Source organism: Palaemon carinicauda, chromosome 20, assembly GCF_036898095.1.
Source record: "Palaemon carinicauda isolate YSFRI2023 chromosome 20, ASM3689809v2, whole genome shotgun sequence".
NCBI classification, from domain to species: Eukaryota; Metazoa; Arthropoda; class Malacostraca; order Decapoda; family Palaemonidae; genus Palaemon; species Palaemon carinicauda.
Genome location: NC_090744.1, coordinates 28,254,322 through 28,274,050, shown reverse-complemented (window position 1 = coordinate 28,274,050; position 19,729 = coordinate 28,254,322). Strand labels below are relative to the sequence as shown.

Below are 19,729 nucleotides of genomic sequence, written 5' to 3'. Positions count from 1 at the left end.
TTAAGGCTTTACCTCAGCCCACTGTAGTTTCTGCCGACCCTAAGTGGACTCTACTACAGTCCATGCAAGCTCAGCTTTCGGACTTGATGCGTGAGTGTCGGGCTGAGAGTGTTGCGCCTCCGCCTCCGCCTACACTCCCTCCGCCTGCGTTCGCTCCGCCTACGCTCGCTCCGCCTGCGCTTGCTCCGCCTGATCGCAGTACCACCTGCCAGGCGTACGATGTTGAGCCACAGTTTGAGTTTGCTGTTCCCAGTGGTGTTCAGCCTCCGCCTTCTTTAAGGCAACCTTTGCTATGGGATCAGGAGGATTATACCTCTCTTCCTCCGCCTCCCCTTGCTGCTCCACCAGTGGTACTACTCTCGGCTGAGGTACAACAACCTCTCCCGTGCATGAGTCAGTCTCCTCAGCTCTCGCTGCAGCGAGCTCAACCATCCACAAGGCAAGCTCCACTACACCTTGGCCTTGCGCCTCAGGAGCCTCAGCTTGCGAGACATTTACCTTGTTCTGCGCAGCCTCAACCTCATCACGCTCCGCTCACACCACAGGAACAGGAACTTGCTTCTCCGCTTCCACCAACCGCTCAGCAAGCGCAACCCTTGGGTTCAACCTCTCATGCTAGGAGTCAGCCTCCTCCACCCATGCGCCTTCCTTCTGCTTTGTCTGTTATTCAGCCTTTGCAGTCTGAGCCTCAGGTTCTCCCTCAACAGTTACTGGAAGAGGAAACCACTAATATTGTTCCTACTCGTTCTGACTCTGCTGTTCAGCATTCTGGTCCAATATCTCCGCTACACTCTGATGATGAGGCGTCTGATGATGAGGAGGCACACCTGGATCCCTCGTCAGACGTGGATGAATCCAAGCCTTCTCCACAGTCTATTGACTTTCGTAAGGTCTTGGCTCTGCTTAGGGAGGTTTACCCAGACCACTTTGTCTCTGCTATTCCCCGCTCTCCACCATCTGAGTTTTCGCTGGGCGTACAACAAGCTAAGTCCTCCTATACTAAGCTAGTCCTAGCAAGGTCCTCTAAGAGAGCATTAAGGATCTTAGGGGAGTGGATGCAGACTAAGCAACACCTTGGCAAAACGTCTTTCATGTTCCCGCCGACTAAGCTCACCTCGAAAGCGAGCGTTTGGTATGCCACAGGAGAAGCACCAGGCTTGGGAGTACCTGCCTCTGCCCAGGCTGACTTCTCAAGTCTGGTAGACTCGCCTCGGAGAACTGCAATGAGGCGTTCTAAGGTTTGCTGGACCTTCTCAGACCTGGATCACTTACTGAAAGGACTGTTTAGAGCATTTGAGATGTTCAACTTTCTTGACTGGTGCCTGGGGGCCCTCAGCAAGAAGACCTCTCCTGCGGACAAGGATTCTGCCATGCTATTAATGTCCTGCATGGATAAGGCCATTAGGGATGGATCTGGTGAGCTTGCGTCGTTGTTTGTATCAGGGGTTTTGAAGAAAAGGGAACAGCTGTGTACCTTCCTTTCCTCCAGCATTACACCTTGCCAAAGGTCACAACTTCTTTTTGCTCCGCTCTCGAAGTTCCTCTTCCCCGAAGAGCTGGTTAAGGACTTGTCTGCTGCCCTGATACAAAAGGACACTCACGATCTTGTAGCCTCATCGGCTCGTAAGTCTAAGGTTGCTACCTCAGTCCCCAAGACTTATCGCTCCCCAGTGGTTGATACCCCTGCTACGAGGTTCATACCGCCCTTTCGTGGTAGAGCACCCAGCCGAGGAAGCTCCCGTCCAGACTCTTACAGGAGCAAGTCCAGGAAAGGCTCCAGGACATCTAAAGGAAAAAACTGACTCTCCGCATCTCCAGACAGCAGTAGGAGCCAGACTCAAGATCTTCTGGCGAGCCTGGGAGAAGAGAGGTGCAGACGCCCAGTCTGTCAGTTGGCTGAGGAACGGTTACAGGATTCCATTCTGCCTCAAACCACCTCTGACCACATCGCCCATCAACCTCTCTCCCAACTACAAAGAAGAGGACAAGAGGCTAGCATTGCACCAGGAGGTGTCGCTACTTGTGCAGAAGAAGGCAGTGGTTATAGTCCGGGACCATCAATCCCCGGGCTTCTACAACCGTCTCTTTCTTGTGGCCAAGAAGACAGGGGGTTGGAGACCGGTGCTGGACGTCAGCGCGCTCAACGCGTATGTCACCAAGCAGACGTTCACGATGGAGACGACGAAGTCGGTCTTAGCAGCGGTCAGGCAGGAGGACTGGATGGTCTCGTTGGACTTGAAAGATGCCTACTTTCACGTTCCTATTCATCCAGACTCCCAACCTTTCCTGAGATTCGTTTTCGGAAAGGTTGTCTACCAATTCCAAGCCCTGTGTTTTGGCCTAAGCACAGCTCCTATGGTCTTTACTCATCTGATGAGGAATATAGCAAAATTCCTACACTTATCGGACATCAGAGCCTCCCTCTACTTAGACGACTGGCTGTTGAGAGCCTCCACGAGTCGTCGCTGTCTGGAGAATCTCAATTGGACTTTAGACTTAATCAGAGAACTGGGTCTATTAGTCAACATAGAAAAGTCTCAACTCATTCCCTCCCAATCCATTGTGTACCTGGGAATGGAGATTCGGAGTCAGGATTTTCGGGCTTTTCCATCGGCCCCCAGGATAAGCCAAGCCCTAGAGTGCATCATGAGCATGCTGAAGAGGAGCAGTTGCTCGGTGAGACAGTGGATGAGTCTCACAGGGACCCTTTCATCACTGGCCCTGTTCGTCGAGCTAGGGAGACTCCACCTCCGCCCTCTTCAATTCCATCTTGCAGCTCATTGGGACAAGGGTTCGACTCTAGAAGCAGTCTCTATCCCAATCACCCAAGAGATGAAGACCACTCTCCTGTGGTGGAAGCACAACCTCCTTCTCAGGGAGGGTCTATCGTTGGCTATTCAGACCCCCAATCTTCATCTCTTCTCAGATGCATCGGACTCGGGCTGGGGTGCGACCTTGAACGGACGGGAATGCTCGGGAACGTGGAACGAAGAACAGGGATTACTCCACATAAACTGCAAGGAGCTACTAGCAGTTCATTTAGCCCTGTTGAACTTCAAGTCCCTCCTGCTAGGCAAAGTGGTGGAGGTGAACTCAGACAACACCACAGCCTTGGCTTACATCTCCAAGCAAGGAGGGACCCATTCGAGGAGCCTATACGAGATCGCAAGGGACCTCCTCATTTGGTCAAGAGGTCTAAACCTCACTCTGGTCACGAGGTTCATTCAGGGCGATATGAACGTCTCAGCAGATCGCCTAAGCAGAAGGAATCAGGTCATTCCCACGGAATGGACCCTCCACAAGAGTGTGTGCAACAGACTTTGGACCTTGTGGGGTCAACCTACCATAGATCTGTTTGCCACCTCCATAACCAAGAGACTTCCGCTGTACTGTTCCCCTGTTCCAGACCCTGCAGCAGTTCATGTGGATGCTTTTCTACTGAACTGGTCCCATCTCGACCTGTACGCATTCCCACCGTTCAAGATAATAAACAAAGTTCTGCAGAAATTCATCTCGCACGAAGGGACACGGCTGACGCTGGTTGCTCCCCTTTGGCCTGCAAGAGAATGGTTCACAGAGGTACTTCAATGGCTAGTCGACATCCCCAGGACTCTACCTCTAAGAGTGGACCTTCTACGTCAACCTCACGTAGACAGGTTGCACCCAAACCTCCACGCTCTTCGGCTGACTGCCTTCAGACTGTCGAAAGATTCGCTAGAGCTAGAGGCTTTTCGAAGGAGGCAGCCAGTGCGATTGCCAGAGCGAGAAGGGTTTCCACTCGTAGAGTCTACCAGTCTAAGTGGGAGGTCTTCCGAAGCTGGTGTAGAGCCAATTCAATATCCTCTACCAATACCTCTGTGACCCAAATAGCTGACTTCCTTCTACATCTTAGGAATGAGAGATCCCTTTCAGCCCCTACGATTAAAGGGTATAGGAGTATGTTGGCTTCAGTTCTCCGCCACAGAGGTTTGGACCTTTCTTCCAACAAGGACCTTCAAGACATTCTTAAGTCTTTTGAGACGTCTAAAGAGCGTCGTCTATCCACTCCAGGCTGGAATCTAGACGTAGTCTTAAGGTTCCTGATGTCACCTAGGTTCGAACCTCTCCAGTCAGCTTCCTTCAAGGACCTTACCCTCAAGACTCTTTTTCTCGTCTGCCTTGCAACAGCTAAGAGAGTCAGTGAGGTTCATGCCTTCAGCAAGAACATTGGTTTCACGACCGAATCTGCAACATGTTCTTTTCAGCTCGGATTCCTAGCAAAGAACGAACTTCCTTCACGTCCTTGGCCTAGATCGTTTGAAATACCTAGCCTCTCCAACATGGTAGGTAACGAACTAGAGAGAGTTCTTTGCCCTGTCAGAGCTCTCAAATTTTATCTTAAGAGGTCTAAACCTCTTCGAGGACAGTCAGAAGCCTTATGGTGTGCCATCAAGAAACCTTCGAGGCCCATGTCCAAGAATGGGGTTTCATATTATATAAGGCTTCTGATTAGAGAAGCCCACTCTCACTTAAAGGAGGAAGACCTTGCATTGCTGAAGGTAAGGACCCACGAAGTAAGAGCCGTAGCTACTTCGATGGCCTTTAATAAAAACCGTTCTCTGCAGAGCATAATGGATGCAACCTATTGGAGGAGCAAGTCAGTGTTTGCATCATTTTATCTTAAAGATGTCCAGTCTCTTTACGAGAACTGCTACACCCTGGGACCATTCGTAGCAGCGAGTGCAGTAGTAGGTGAGGGCTCAGCCACTACATTCCCTTAATCCCATAACCTTTTTTAACCTTTCTCTTGAATGCTTTTATTGTTGTTTTTATGGTTGTTACGGTAGGCTAAGAAGCCTTCCGCATCCTTTTGATTTGGCGGGTGGTCTATTCATTCTTGAGAAGCGCCTGGGTTAGAGGTTTTGTAGAGGTCCTTTGGTAGGGGATGCAACCCCATATACTTTGGCACCTTTGGGTTGATTCAGCCTCCAAGAGGAACGCTGCGCTCAGTAAGGAAGACGAACTTTAAAAAAGAGGCAGAGTAACGGTTCAATTCGACTTCCTTACCAGGTACTTATTATTTCATTGTTATTTGAGATAACTGTTATATGAAATATGGGATACTTAGCTATCCTTTAATCTTGTACACTGGTTTTCACCCACCCCCCTGGGTGTGAATCAGCTACATGATTATCGGGTAAGTTTAATATTGAAAAATGTTATTTTTATTAGTAAAATAAATTTTTGAATATACTTACCCGATAATCATGATTTAATCGACCCTCCCTTCCTCCCCATAGAGAACCAGTGGACCGAGGAATAATTGAGGAGGTGTCAACAAGAAGTACTTGAGTACCTGGCCACAGGTGGCGCTGGTAAGTACACCCCCTTCTAGTATTGTGATAGCTGGCGTATCCCTCCATAGAATTCTGTCGGGCAACGGAGTTGACAGCTACATGATTATAGGGTAAGTATATTCAAAAATTTATTTTACTAATAAAAATAACATTTTTAGTAATTATCTTATCACGTTATAAATTATTTATAGATTTTCCTCTATATATTTTATATCTCTCCGCCTTTATTAGGCCTCTTCGATTAACTTTCCATTTATTATAAACATATAAAAATAAATTTTAATGTTTTGTTTATATGCGACCTTTCCTGAGAGTAGGCGGTCCTAACTTGGAAACCGAAGTTAATCAACGTTGAGCCCTTTATATCGTAATTAGCTTTTAAAGAGCTAAGGATTTAAAACTTTTTAAATGTAATATGAAAGAATTTCTTTGATAGTCTTCGTACTGTTTTCAAAGATGAACTAACGTTTAGTTTATTTATGCTACGCAGTTGTTGACGTTCAGGACGTTCAACATGCGCTCTATCGTTACGATAGAGAGAGAGTGTATCACGGTTTCACTTTGCAGTAAGAGTAAATCGATTCTGACGTTTTGTTCATTCTTTCTTAGCTTAAATGTTTTAAATTCTATTTTAAAGGAACTTTTTAATTGAAAAACCTTTCATTTAATTGAAAAACCTTTCAGTTTTTTCCTTTAGTCAAATAACATGTTTTTTTGACGAAATATAATTGGGCTCTTCTCTTAGGTGCGAAATCAAGAGAGAAAGAGAGAGAGAGATAGAGACGGAGGGAGAGAGAGGAGAGAAAACGTCCCGTTCAAGCGGGTAACGTTGTTCTCGAGTTACTCTCGTCCCTAGTCTCTGTACGGGGAGGAAGGATAAAACGTTTTTAGTTTTTTATTCTCGTCCCCAGGCTATGTGCGGTGAGAGATTGAAAACGTAGTTTATAGGAACTAGTGTTTAGTCTCTTTCCCAGCCACTGATTTTTTTATCTTAAAATATGTTTTCTGTTTTTTGCTGGTATTAATGAGCTTGCATTATACGACTGATTTCGCAATTACTACCTTTTAATGAAGGGTAGAATTGCGTGTTTCAGGTAGAAATCAGTAAAAGATCCCGGTTTCCGAAAAGATAAAGTCTTGTCTGACTTGGTGGAAGGACAATATCAACTAAGAGAGGGTCTTCCCCTGGCTGTTCAGACTCCCAACCACGTTCTCTTCTCGGACGCATCGGACGTGGGCTGGGGCGCGACACTAGACGGTCGGGAATGCTCAGGACTGTGGAACTCGAGTCAGAGGAGCATGCATATCAACTGCAAGGAGCTGTTGGCAGTACATCTGGCCTTGAAAAGCTTCAAGTCTCTCCTTCGAGGCAAAGTGGTGGAAGTTAACTCGGACAACACCACGGCCTTGGCGTACATCTCCAAACAAGGAGGTACCCACTCACTGACGTTGTACGAGATCGCAAGGGACCTGCTCATCTGGTCAAAAGGTCAAGACATCTCCCTAGTAACGAGGTTCATCCAAGGCGACTTGAACGTCATAGCAGATTGTCTCAGTCGGAAAGGGCAAGTAATTCCAACCGAATGGACCCTCCACAAGGATGTGTGCAAGAGACTTTGGGCCACTTAGGGTAAACCATCCATAGATCTCTTTGCAACCTCGCTGACCAAGAGGCTTCCAATCTATTGCTCTCCAGTCCCGGACCCAGCAGCAATACATATAGATGCTTTCCTCCTAGATTGGTCACATCTGGATCTCTACGCATTCCCACCGTTCAAGATTGTCAACAAGGTACTGCAGAAGTTCGCCTCTCACGAAGGGACAAGGTTGACGTTAGTTGCTTCCCTCTGGCCCGCGAGAGAATGGTTCACCGAGATACTGCGATGGTTAGTAGACGTTCCCAGTAGTCTTCCTCTAAGGGTAGACCTTCTACGTCAGCCACACGTAAAGAAGGTACTCCAAAGCCTCCACGCTCTTCGTCTGACTGCCTTCAGACTATCGAAAGACTCTCGAGAGCTAGAGGCTTTTCGAAGGAAGCAGCCAGTGCGATTGCTAGAGCAAGGAGAGCGTCTTCCATTAGAGTCTACCAATCGAAGTGGGAAGTCTTCCGAGACTGGTGCAAGTCAGTTTCTGTATCCTCGACCTGTACCTCTGTAGCTCAAATAGCTGTTTTTCTCTTATACCTGAGAAAAGGACGATCCCTTTCAGCTCCCACTATCAAGGGCTACAGAAGCATGTTGGCATCGGTCTTCCGGCATAGAGGCTTAGATCTTTCCAAACATAAAGATCTGCAAGACCTCCTTAAGTCTTTTGAGACCACCAAGGAGCGTCGTTTGGCTACCCCTGGATGGAATTTAGACGTGGTACTAAGATTCTTCATGTCAGACAGGTTGGAGCCGTTACAATCAGCCTCCCTGAAAGATCTCACTCTTAAGACTCTTTTCCTGGTATGCTTAGCCTCGGCTAAAAGAGTCAGTGAGATTCATGCCTTCAGCAAGAACATCGGATTTTCGTCAGAAAAAGCCACTTGTTCGCTGCAACTTGGTTTTCTAGCCAAAAATGAGCTGCCTTCTCGGCCTTGGCCTAAATCTTTCGATATCCCCAGCTTATCGGAGATCGTAGGCAATGAACTAGAAAGAGTCTTATGCCCTGTTAGAGCTCTTAAGTTCTGTTTAAAGCGTACTAAACCTTTACGAGGCCAATCTGAAGCTTTATGGTGTTCAGTTAAGAAACCATCCTTGCCTATGTCAAAGAATGCTTGGTCAGACTTTATCAGATTGTTAATACGAGAAGCTCATTCACATCTGAGTGAGGAAGACCGAACTTTGCTTAAGGTGAAGACGCACGAAGTTAGAGCTGTAACAACTTCCGTGGCCTTTAAGCAAAATATATCTCTGCAAAGTATAATGGACGCAACCTCTTGGAGAAGCAAGTCAGTGTTCGCGTCATTTTACTTGAAAGATGTCCAGTCTCTTTACAAGAACTGCTACACACTGGGACCATTCGTAGCAGCGAGTGCAGTAGTGGGTGAGGGCTCAACCACTACAATTCCCTAATTCCTTATCCTTTTAATCTGTCTCTTGAAATGTTTTAATGTTGTTTTTATGGGTTGTCCGGAAGGCTAAGAAGCCTTTCGCATCCTGGTTGATTTGGCGGGTGGTCAAAGTCATTTCTTGAGAGCGCCTAGATTAGGGGTTTGATGAGGTCCTGTTGTATGGGTTGCAACCCTTGATACTTCAGATCCTAGGGGTCGATCAGCATCCTAAGAGGATCGCGAGGCTCCGTAAGGAAGACGTACTTAAAAGGCAGAGTAATTGTTCAAGTCGACTTCCTTACCAGGTACCTATTTATTTTGTTTTTGTTATTTTGATAACTTCTAAAATGAAATAAAAAACTCTTAGCTCATAAAAGTGTAAACATATGTTACTGGTCTCTACCCACCATCCTGGGTGTGAATCAGCTATATAATCACCGGCTAAGTTAAATATTGAAAAATGTTATTTTGATTATAAAATAAATTTTTGAATATACTTACCCGGTGATTATAAATTAAATGACCCTCCCTTCCTCCCCAATAGAGACGCAGTGGGACGAGGAGAAAATTGAGTCTTTGTTTACATTGAGAGCTGGGTATCTGGTCGACAGATGGCGCTGTTGGGCACACCCGCAACCTGTGTAGCGATCGCTGGCGAGTTTTTCCGTAGAGTTGTCTGTCGAGCAACAGAGTTGCAGCAATATAATCACCGGGTAAGTATATTCAAAAATTTATTTTATAATCAAAATAACATTTTTCATTTGTGTTGTTTGGGAAAAAAAGTAAATGATACATAATTCATGTTGTGTTTTGGCTGTAAGTGTGTTATTTTTTCAATTTATTTGCACAATATGAAATTAGGTTAATATTCAGCAATCTAAGATGAAACTCCTTTAGCAATTGTTTGTGTTAGGGGAGTATCACTTACTGTGGCACAATAGATTTTCAATTTTCAAATAGATTGAGATATACAGTACTGTACAGTATATGTTTTATTCACAAATACACCTATACTGTATACCATAATGGGCTAAATAATTTATTTTCTTTCAGGCAGGACCTCCTGGTGAGAAAGCAATAGCTGCCAGCCAGTTCCTTAGAAATGTTATTAAAAGTGGAAATTTAGTGGATCTAGAAGCATTTTGTATCAAACCAAATAAGGTAAGTCACGATGTTTTATCATCTTTTCCTCCAGTAAGGAGAAGAGCAGAATGGGGATTTTGTTTATGCAAATTATTTGTTTACGTCTAATAAAACGGAGGGAAAAATATGTTTCATAATATAAAAATTTGTGAAAATCTCTGTTTGGGAACTTTATTGGTCTGTAAATTTGGGGCTGGTCTTAACATTTCTAAAAACAATTTTGTTCCTACTTGTATAAAAACTCTCGTCCTTTGAAATGAGTATTGTAATAACTTCAACAGAGCTGGAATGGCCATTGAAATCTTTAACAGGTATAGTAAGAAAATACAGTATGTGCTGAAAATTCACTTAAATGCAGCCGATGAACTGGAAGCACCAAGTGAGATTTACAACCCCCCCCCCCCCCACATTACATCATCAATCAGTAGTCATCATCATCATCATCATCATCAGCCATTGTTATTCCACAGCAGGACAAAGACCTCAGTAGAGGAGGATACTTTAAAATTGTGTTTAAAGTAAAGAAAGTGTTGGCCTAAAGGTTAAAATGTTTCCCATCCTTCCCTCTTTTCTATTTCTTTTTCATTTATCTTTTAATTTCTGTTTTTCACACATTTTAACTGTCAATTTTAGTCTACTTTATTCTTTACACCTGTATTCCCTTCTTTATTACATATTTTTCTTACTCTCATTCTTATGCCTTATTATTTTCCTCAAAGGCTAAAATTTCTCAAATTCTTCTTTATTTTTATTTCCCTTTCATTAATCTTTTCTGTTATTCATGTATTTTTACTGTTCATTTAAATCGACAGTGTGCTTATTCCTTATACTCTTTCCTTTCTTGTTCCTTATCATCCTTATTCTCTTTTATCCCACAATATTCTACCCGTATTCATTTTAAGTATTGCAGATTTTGTATAGACAAATTTACTACAAAAAATTTATGTAAATTTCTTTCACAGTCCTTTACTAAAAATATCCAGTTTCAGGCTTCACTGAATGCTTTCCTGCTTGACTTAGCGCAAGTGTTCTGTGAAGTTGAAAGATTAGGTTGTTTGTTAAAGATATTTTTTTTTTATAACTTTGTTATTTATTAATGTAGAACAGTACTTAGATCTACTTGGTGGATAACATATTCTCGGAAGATCTAAATAATATTATTACGATTATAAAATTTTCATGAAGCATGCAGAGTGAGTTAATGTAAGGATAGTGGCAGAAAATAATCAAAACAAAGGTCAGATATCAAATTCATATTGAATAAGTGTTTATTGAAAAAATTAAGGAACTCTCAGCTGCCCAAGACAAAACTAAGGAACGTTATTCAAGGCACACAAAAATAAAAATATTCAGACGTTTCTTCAGAATAGATGGATTCCCAAAATTCATTTAAGACTCAATACAGCTCCGCAATATTTTGTATGTTTTAATTGAAGAAGAAATGGACGTGATATTCTTTAAAAAAAGAATTTGCTTTTGAGAGTTACGCCTATGATTTTAAGAGTTCCTTTCAATTAAAGAAAATTTTTCAATGAAAAGTTCAGTAGGAGTGATCCACTGTCCGAGATCTACTGAAAATCGATCATGCTTTTGAGCTTTGTTAGTGTTTAACTTCACTCCCCATAATTTGTATCACACTGAATCTGACTACGCAGATCTCTAAGAAAAGAATCGGTGACCTTAGTCTACAATCTTTACTTGGGATCAATGTAAATAGAGTAGAATCATCTGCATAGACGACAAGCATATTTGATAAAGCAAACCACATATTGTCTTTATAACTTGGGCTAAGAACACTAGTTTAAGGAACTCCATCAACATCTAGTCTTTGCAATCTATTATTTGAAAATTCAATAACACAGTAATACTAAAGAACATGCCCCTTACGCTCGTATATGTTCAGCTTGAAAGCATGGCCTCCATTTTTAATAGTTTTTATGGTAAAAAGAAACAGTCTAAATTAATTGTACGAAGTTGATGATCAGAGGCTAGGGATATATGTCGGATACTGTAAATTGAAAGAAATAAAGCATGTGGGTCTTTACAGAACCCAACCATAAATTAGAAGTACTGATGTTAGGTTCTCTTGGCTTTATAGACATTGATCTGTAATCAGTAGGGCATGATTTACCACTCCCATATTTAGCTATTGGAGTAACACTACAAATTCTTCATTGTATGTAGAAATAACTTCATTTAGCTAACCCATGAACAATAATCGACAACTTGAAATCTCTATCATCTGCTTTCTTCACAATAAAATGATAGAGAATTATATAAAAGAAATGCTATGTGGAAAGTCAGGAAGAATTTGAGCTTGGACCTTAGGTATGCTGCTAAGAGCAGATTACCCATTCAAGAAGGTTTGTTGTGACTACTTCCTTGAGAACAACACTGAATATCTAGTGCTGGTGGACAGATACTCTAATTGGCCCATGGTATTCAGATCTCATTCAGGAGCAGATGGTCTGATAAAGCACTTACGTGAATCATTTGTTACATTTGGGATTCCAGAAGAGCTAACTTCAGATGGAGGACCCCAATTCATATCTGGCAAGACTCAAGAATTCCTGTCATCTTGGGGTGTACATCATCGTCTAACCTCTGTCGCCAATCCCCATGCTAACTGCAGAGCTGAGGTTGCAGTGAAAACCGTCAAGAGGATGCTCACTGACAACACAGGACCAGCTGGATCCCTTAACATGGACAGATTCCAGAGAGCTATGCTTATTTACTGGAACTTGGTAGACCTGGAAATGAAGACCTCGCCAGCGAGGGTCCTATTAGCAAACCTATCATTGACCCCATTCCCTTAGGTAGATATTGCCCTCACAACACAATGCAAGAAACACTGAAGATCAGGGAAGTGCCTTAGCAAAGCGCCACTCACGAAAATGTGAAAAGTGGTCCTTGCGTACCACACAACTGCTACCTTTGAAAGTTGGGGATCATGTGTACTTACAGAACCTGGTAGGCAATCACCCTAGACGCTGGAACCCCACTGGAGTGGTTATCGAGGTCTGCTAGTTCCATCAGTATGCTATTCAGGTTGATGGATCTGGTAGAGTGACACTCAGAAATCGCCAACATCTTAGGAGATTTCGACCATCCCAGCCTCCTCATGATAGGATTGATCCCGTACTTTGCACTCCCCAGACCCGGCTTCAACCAGCCTTCAAGCACCGTACCTACCATGACTGAAGTTGCAGAAGGTCCAGAGTGTTCACTTCGAGCCCAGGTTCTTCGATGGGTCACAATAATATCACCCCTGGAAGAGAGATGAGGTCTCTACATTAAGTGCATGGAAGTGCCCATTAATGAATGGCCTTTAAGTCACATGTATGATTTTTAATCAGGCTATGTGAACTGATCAAGTGCTCCAAAAACTATTGATGTTTTTATATTTGGCAATCAGGCCTATTACAGAACTCTCACAAGTTGCTGTTTCCAACCCGTCAAGTTTTATTTGTACCCTTTAACCCCCCCCCCCCCTAGGGAAAGGAGATAGATAGATATGTCATTTACCTCAGTTTATTTATTACTTATGTTTGTATCTCCTGTTTTCCAGGTGACACATCAGTCATCCTTTTGACTAAATAAAGAGTTATACAAGGAGGAGAGTGTCTTCTTTCTAATTAGGATTATTACTTTCGGCAAAGCTGAAAGGACGATCCATTAAAATTTAGCGAGGGTTAACTACCCATCCCGCTAGTTAGCGGGAGGGTAAGGGGGTTAGGTCGCTACCCCTCCCACTCACACACCTGTGATTGGGCTCACTTTGCTTTTGGCTCGGATTGTGAACGGTTGTTGGCGCTCTTTATCTTCACCAAATATTGGACTGCCATTAATGCTATTTTTGCTTTTTCTTTTTTCAGTGGGGGGATGCCTAAAAAGTTGCTGGAACAGGTGGAAGCAACTCGGGCCCAATCCCTGGATAGTCTCCATGATTCGTTCAGGGTATCCCTTAACGTTCATGTCATCTCTCCCTCCCCGATCAAGAATCCAGTATCGATAGACTCCTTTGTGATGGGATTAACAAAGGGGCTAGCCCTTCGGGCAGAAATACAGACCATGTTGGAGAAGGACGCTCTCCAGGAGGTCCTCGATGACTCCCCAAGCTTCCTAAGTCGACTCTCGTGTGAAAAAGGTGTCTGGAGGGTGGAGACCAGTCATCAACCTCTCGGCTCTGAACAAGTTTGTCGAACAAACTCCGTTTAGCATGGAGATGGCAGACACAGTCAGAGAAGCATTAAGACCACAGGACTTCTTGTGCACGCTGAACCTAAAGTACGCATACTTTCAGATTCCAAACTATCAGTCTTCAAGGAAGTACCTAAGATTCAGCTTAGACAGCAGGAAATACTAGTTCAGGGTACTGTGCTTCAGTCTTTCCACAACACTCCAAGTCTTCACCAGAGTGTTCGCCCTAGTGTCATCTTGGGCACACAGGATTGGCATCTGTCTCCTCTGTTATCTGGACGACTGGCTGATCGTAGCAGATTCGATGTCAATCCTTCTTTAACACTGAGACAAACTTCTGAGGCTTTGCCAAGATCTGGGGATCATGGTAAACCTCGGAAGTCCTCCCTGCTTCCTATGCAAAGACTGGTACACCTAGGTATGGTTATAGACCGCAATCTCCACAAAGCCTTCCCATCTGACAACATGATAATGGGGCTGAGAAAGATCGCAAGACCCATTCTCAGATGAGAAGTACCAGCCCAGAAGTGGCTATGTCTCCTCGGACACCTATCATCCTTGGCCTGTCTAGTTCCCAACGGCCGCCTTAGGATTTGATCCCTCCAGTGCCGGCTCAAGTCCTGGTGGAATCAAGCCTTTGACGCCCTGGGTACTCTGATCCCCATGGGACTAGCGGAACGGACTGACCTCGAGTGGTGGGTGGTATACAAGAGTCTGTGGAAGGGAGTAGATCTTCTCGTCCTCCCCGGATTTGATACTGTTCTCAGACGCTTCAAAAGAAGAGTGGGGGCCCATGTGTTGCACCACACGACCTCAAGCCTTTGGTAAGTCAGAGAAAAATACCTCCACATAAATCTTTTAGAGATGAAGGCCGCCGTCTTTCTGGCCCTTCAACAGTTCCATCAGTTCCTGGCAAGCCACTCAGTGGTGGTGAGGAGTGACAACACCACTGTAGTGGCTTACATCAACAAGCAAGGAGGTCCTTTTTTGCAGCCCCTATCCCATCTAGCAGTAGAAATACTGAGATGGGCTGAGATTCATTAGATACCACTATCGGCACGCTTCATTCCAGGCAAGAGGAATCTGCAGGCTGATAACCTTAACAGAGCATCTCAGATAGTGAGTACCAAATGGTCTTTGGATTATCTAGTAGCCAATAAAGTCCTGACTTTGTGAGGTTCTCCGATGGTGGATCTCTTCGTAACGCCTCTGAACTCTAGGCTCCTGTTGTATTGCTCCCCAGTCCCAGACCCCAAGGCTCTCTGGCAAGATGCATTCCAACAATGGTGGGACAATATCGACGTGTACACCTTTCCCCTGTCCTCTGATGAAGAGAGTACTCAACAAGGCCAGAATATCCGTCAATCCCTCAATGACCCTCATAGCTCTGTTATGGCATCATGTGGAATGGTTTCTGGACCTTCTGCAACTCCTGACGGAGTCTCCAAGAAAACTCCCTCCACAACACGATCTACTCAGACAACCACACTTCAACATCTTCCACAAAGCCGTACCTTTGCTACGGCTTCACGCAAGGAGACTATCCAGCATCTCCTCACTCAGAGAGGATTTTCGCTATAAGTTGTGAACAGGATGTTTGGATATCTGTGGAAATCATCAGCAGCAGTCTACCAGGCAAAGTGGAAAGTCTTCTGTGGTTAGTGTCGTGGAAGGGGTATCTCTCCACTCGATGCCACTATTCCAGTGATAGCGGAGTTCTTTGTGTATTTGCGTGAAGAAATGCGCCTTTCAGGTTTGGCTGTGAAAGGTTATCGCTCAGCCTTAAGCCTCACCCTCAGACTGAATGGAATGGACATTTCCTCATCGCTAAAACTTTCCTCACTCATACGGAGTTACGAACTTACCTGTCCTCAGTCAAAAGTGAGACCTCCCGCATGGAACGTGGTTTGAGTACTCCAGCCTCTAAAGAGGCCTCCCTATGAACCATTACGCCAGGCAACAGAGCGCCACCTGACTTGGAAGCCGCACACAATCATTGCCTACTCACCATTCTCCAACGTGTCATTTGCCTGCACGTCTTTCTCCGCCTGCGCGTTCTTCTCGTCAGGAGGACCCTTCCCGTCACTTGCTCTCCGATCATTGCTGACCAACGTGTCGTTCGCCAGCGCACCAGGCTCCTGCTCATCGCTCACCCAGACATCGCGCTGGTGCAGACCATCACAGTATTCTCCACGACATCAGTCTCCTATTCGTTAACGCACGCACATGCCAATAGACCATTGGGTAGATCATTTTCGCTGCCTAGCATCGCCTGCTCGTCATCGATCGCCGTTGCGTCAGCCTGCTCATTTGCGCCAACGTTCTCCAGCTCGGCAATGTGCTCCAGTTGTTGAACATGCGCCAGCGCACCAGTGCTCAACAGCGTTCACCAATACGCCAGCACTCACTAGCAACGTTAGCGCTCACAAGTGCGCCACCGCTCACCAGCACGCCACCGCTCACCAGCACGTCAGCGCTCGCCAACGCTCTCCAGCACACCATTGTTCACCAGCATGCCAGCGCTCACCAGCGTGCCAGCGCTCACCAGTGCGCTAGCGTTCACCAGCACGCCAGCGCTCACCAACGCGTCAGCTCTCACCAGTGCGCCAGGGCTCGCCATCGCGCAAACACGTGCCCCCTCCAAAGGACCTCGGCTGCTTTGCCCCTGAAAAGAAAGAGAGGAGTCTCGGATATCATCGCATCGTCTAGAGTGAAGCTGACCCCTGTGAGGCCTTCTTCATCAAGACCAAACATTCCTGGTACTCCTCCCAGACGCTCTCCCGGCTTACCGCCTCCCCAGCCGAGGGATCCTCTCGAGGATCAGGTGCCAATCTCCTCCCTTCCACCTTCGGAGGAAGACTCCCCTCGTGTGGAAAGCTCTCCACCACAGGTAGGAATCAGAAAGGGTAGTTCCAACAGGCTTTCCATGTTGGAGTTGTACCTTCTTCCCCCCAAGGAGTCAAAGGACACTAAGACTCTTCCAAAATCCTCCATGAGGACTTCCAGACCCACAGGATCTGTCAGCTACAAAAGGAATGTCCACGACCCACCCCAAGATGAGCTCTCAGGGGTGGATGAAGGAGACTTTGCTGCCAGTCCCATCTCAGAGGGGGAGCAGAAAGAGTCAGAGCATGCGTTCTGGCAAGTTATGACTTATAAGGATTCTCAATGAGTTAGCCAACCCAGAGATAACCCCCCAACAATTCTCAATGAGTTAGCCAACCCAGAGATAACCCCCCCAGGGAGGGAAAAGACAGTCTTAGACCATGTCTTTGGCACTCAAAAGCCCTCAATAACCTGTGCAGCCTTGCCCTGGTCTCAGGCTGAAGAGTGCTCGGGTTAAGATTGCCCAATAACTCTTGGTCTTCTCCTCCTCTCATCGTTCGGGCTGCTCTGCCAAGCTCCTCCCACCTCCTCTCGTCCAGCAGAGGAGGTACCGCGAAGTCTTAAATGAGCTTCAACCAGCTCTTCCACTCCACCATTATCTGGAAGAGCTGACTAAGGAAGTCTCTCTAGAGAGACTCCCCAACCGTCAGGTCATGTTCTTGGCGACGGAGATCCTCAATCAGGAGGTCACGAAGTATGCTATGCAAGCTACTTGTGGCTTGAACTTTGTGTGGGGACCTTGGGAATCCTGGTATGGAGCGAGGATTTTTCCAAGGAAAGTACCGGGAAAGTTATGGAAACCTTCCTCCTCTCAGGTACTTGCCCCATCAAGTTCCTAGCCCACTAAGTCTCGAACTTGTGGGCAAATACCATCCTAAAACATAGAGATGTAGTATCTGAGGAGTTTCATCAGCAAGCCCCTAACGCCGAGATCGCTAGGCTCAGGAACTCCAGGACTCTCTCCTCCACAGGGTCTTAATATCTTGGCCCTGTAAACCGCCAGCTCCTCAGTAGCCAAACCCAGTAAAGATTTCCACAAGTAAGACGACAGCGAAGAAGACAGTGTCTAAGAAGCCCATTCCGACCAATGACAGGAAAGGCATGAAGTTCTCCATGGGAGGAAAATATCGTAGAGGTAGTGGCCACGGCCGCAAATGCTAGGATAGGCACTACCCCGCTTGTCCACGGTGTTCCTGCTTGCTTTAGCTTCGGCCAAACGAGTCTGCAAACTTCATGGTCTCTAATACGACATTGCCCATTCCAGGGGATGGGGAGAGGTAACGTTCAGCTTCGTCCCTGAGTATGTTGCCAAGACTTAGAATCCGGGGGTGGTGGATCCCTGATTTGACTCCTTTCGGATTTTGAGTCTCCGCTTTGTAGCAGTCGACCCAGATCATCTCTTACTCTGCCCAGTGAGGAGTTTGAGGCTTTACCTCAAAAGAACAGTGCAGTCTGTCCCCGTGTGCCTTCACTATTCATCAGCACAGCGAGGAACAAGAGGAGGATCACCAAGAATACCATCTCTGCTTGGATTCACAGGGTCATAGACTATGCCCTTAATCCAGATCTTCCTCCTTCACATCGATCCAAAGCCCACGATGTCAGGGCCATAGCTACGACCCTGTCCTTCAAAAGAAACTTTTCTGTGACGCAGGTTTTACAGGCTGGGGTGTGGAAACGTCAGACTACTTTCACTGCTCACTACCTGCAAGACGTGACCCACAGGAGGCTCGATACATTACATTTTCTATCGGCTCTGTGGTGGCTGCACAACAGCTGGTCTAATACCTCAAGCTCCTTATTGGACAAGTAGCAGAAGATTAAGGGCACTGTTACACGATTTTAGTCTGCTTGAATGAAAAGGTATGACTGGCTCTTATTCTTTTCTTCATCCTCCCCTCTCTTAGGGAAAGCAGCAGCCTGTGTTCTCTGCTCAAGCTGACCTCAAACCACTTCAGGTAAACCATACTCCCTTGTGTACCTAGTATTGTGTCAATATTGTTGTGTCCGCATACCCTGGCGAGGTAGTATTGGGAAAGTCTCGGTTATAACAGTTTTTCCTACAAAGACTCAGAATAACTTTTACCTTAACAGTCACACAGCTTGAATAGGCTGCAGACCTTGCATAGCAAAGTTTAGTGAGGTGTAGGGACTCCTTATATTTGGAGCCCCCAGGTAAAGCCAAAAAGCCATATTGGCATAGACGTCTAACCCCTAATGGGTGAGTCACCCGTAGTAAATAGCGTAGGTTTGTATTCCAGTTATGGAAAAAATGACAAATTCAGAGATAATTTGTATTTTTCCTAATGATGCAAACCTTTAGCTATTTATACAAACTTACTCGCTGACCCTATCCCCCTTGAAGTCCTACCTCCAAGCAAAAGAGTTCAATCACAGGTGTGTGAGTAGGAGGGGTAGCGAGCTAACCCCCACTAACTAGTGGGATGGGTAATTAACCCTCGCTAAGTTTTGATAGCTTATCCTTTCAGCTTTGCCAAAAGTAATACCCCTGAAAAATAGCAAAAGGTTTGTATCGTTAGGAAAAATACAAATTATCTCCAAATTTGTCCTTTTCTTGTGATAATATGGAACTACCATAACGAACTTTTGTGACTAGATGCCATCATACAAGTCTTGGACAATGGGTGTTAACCATATACTTTCCTTGTCTCTGTAACAATTCTTCTGTACAGTATTGATTTCATTGGAATTAAGGCAGCGTAAAATATGAGTTTGTATGCTTGGAAATGATTTAAGAACTTTTTCAGCATTTAGAATTCAGTTTATCAGAGATAAGCTCCTTATTAATATGCCTTGTAGAAAAAGAAAAAAAGCTGATTTTCACAATTTGATTGTTTGCATAGTCTAAATAATAAACATGAGTTTTATTCCATTTTTTTTCCATTTTATTATAGCTTGCCTGGTGTCTTTATTGTGATGTGGTATGCTTGAATTATGATGGAAACCTGTTTGATGCAGCTCTGATATCATTTATTGCGGCACTACAAAATGTGAGACTACCAGAAATCAAGTATGATGAAGAAACAGAAAGAGCTGAAGTCGGCCTGGAAAGAAACGTACCAGTTGCACTGTTGGTAAGACTAATTTGGGATTTGGTGCAGAATTCATT

General features: G+C 45.1%; 1 protein-coding gene across 2 annotated transcripts in view; it reads left to right on the top strand.

Annotated features, from left to right (window-relative positions):
- LOC137660237 (exosome complex component RRP43-like) overlaps positions 1 to 19,729 on the top strand; it is a 42,085-nt gene that overhangs the window by 9,696 nt on the left and 12,660 nt on the right. For both annotated transcript variants that reach the window (XM_068394966.1, XM_068394967.1), the window contains exons 4-5: positions 9,424 to 9,531; positions 19,515 to 19,694. In XM_068394966.1, coding sequence (XP_068251067.1) covers positions 9,424 to 9,531; positions 19,515 to 19,694 — 288 coding nt within the window. The remainder of the gene's footprint in view (positions 1 to 9,423; positions 9,532 to 19,514; positions 19,695 to 19,729) is intronic.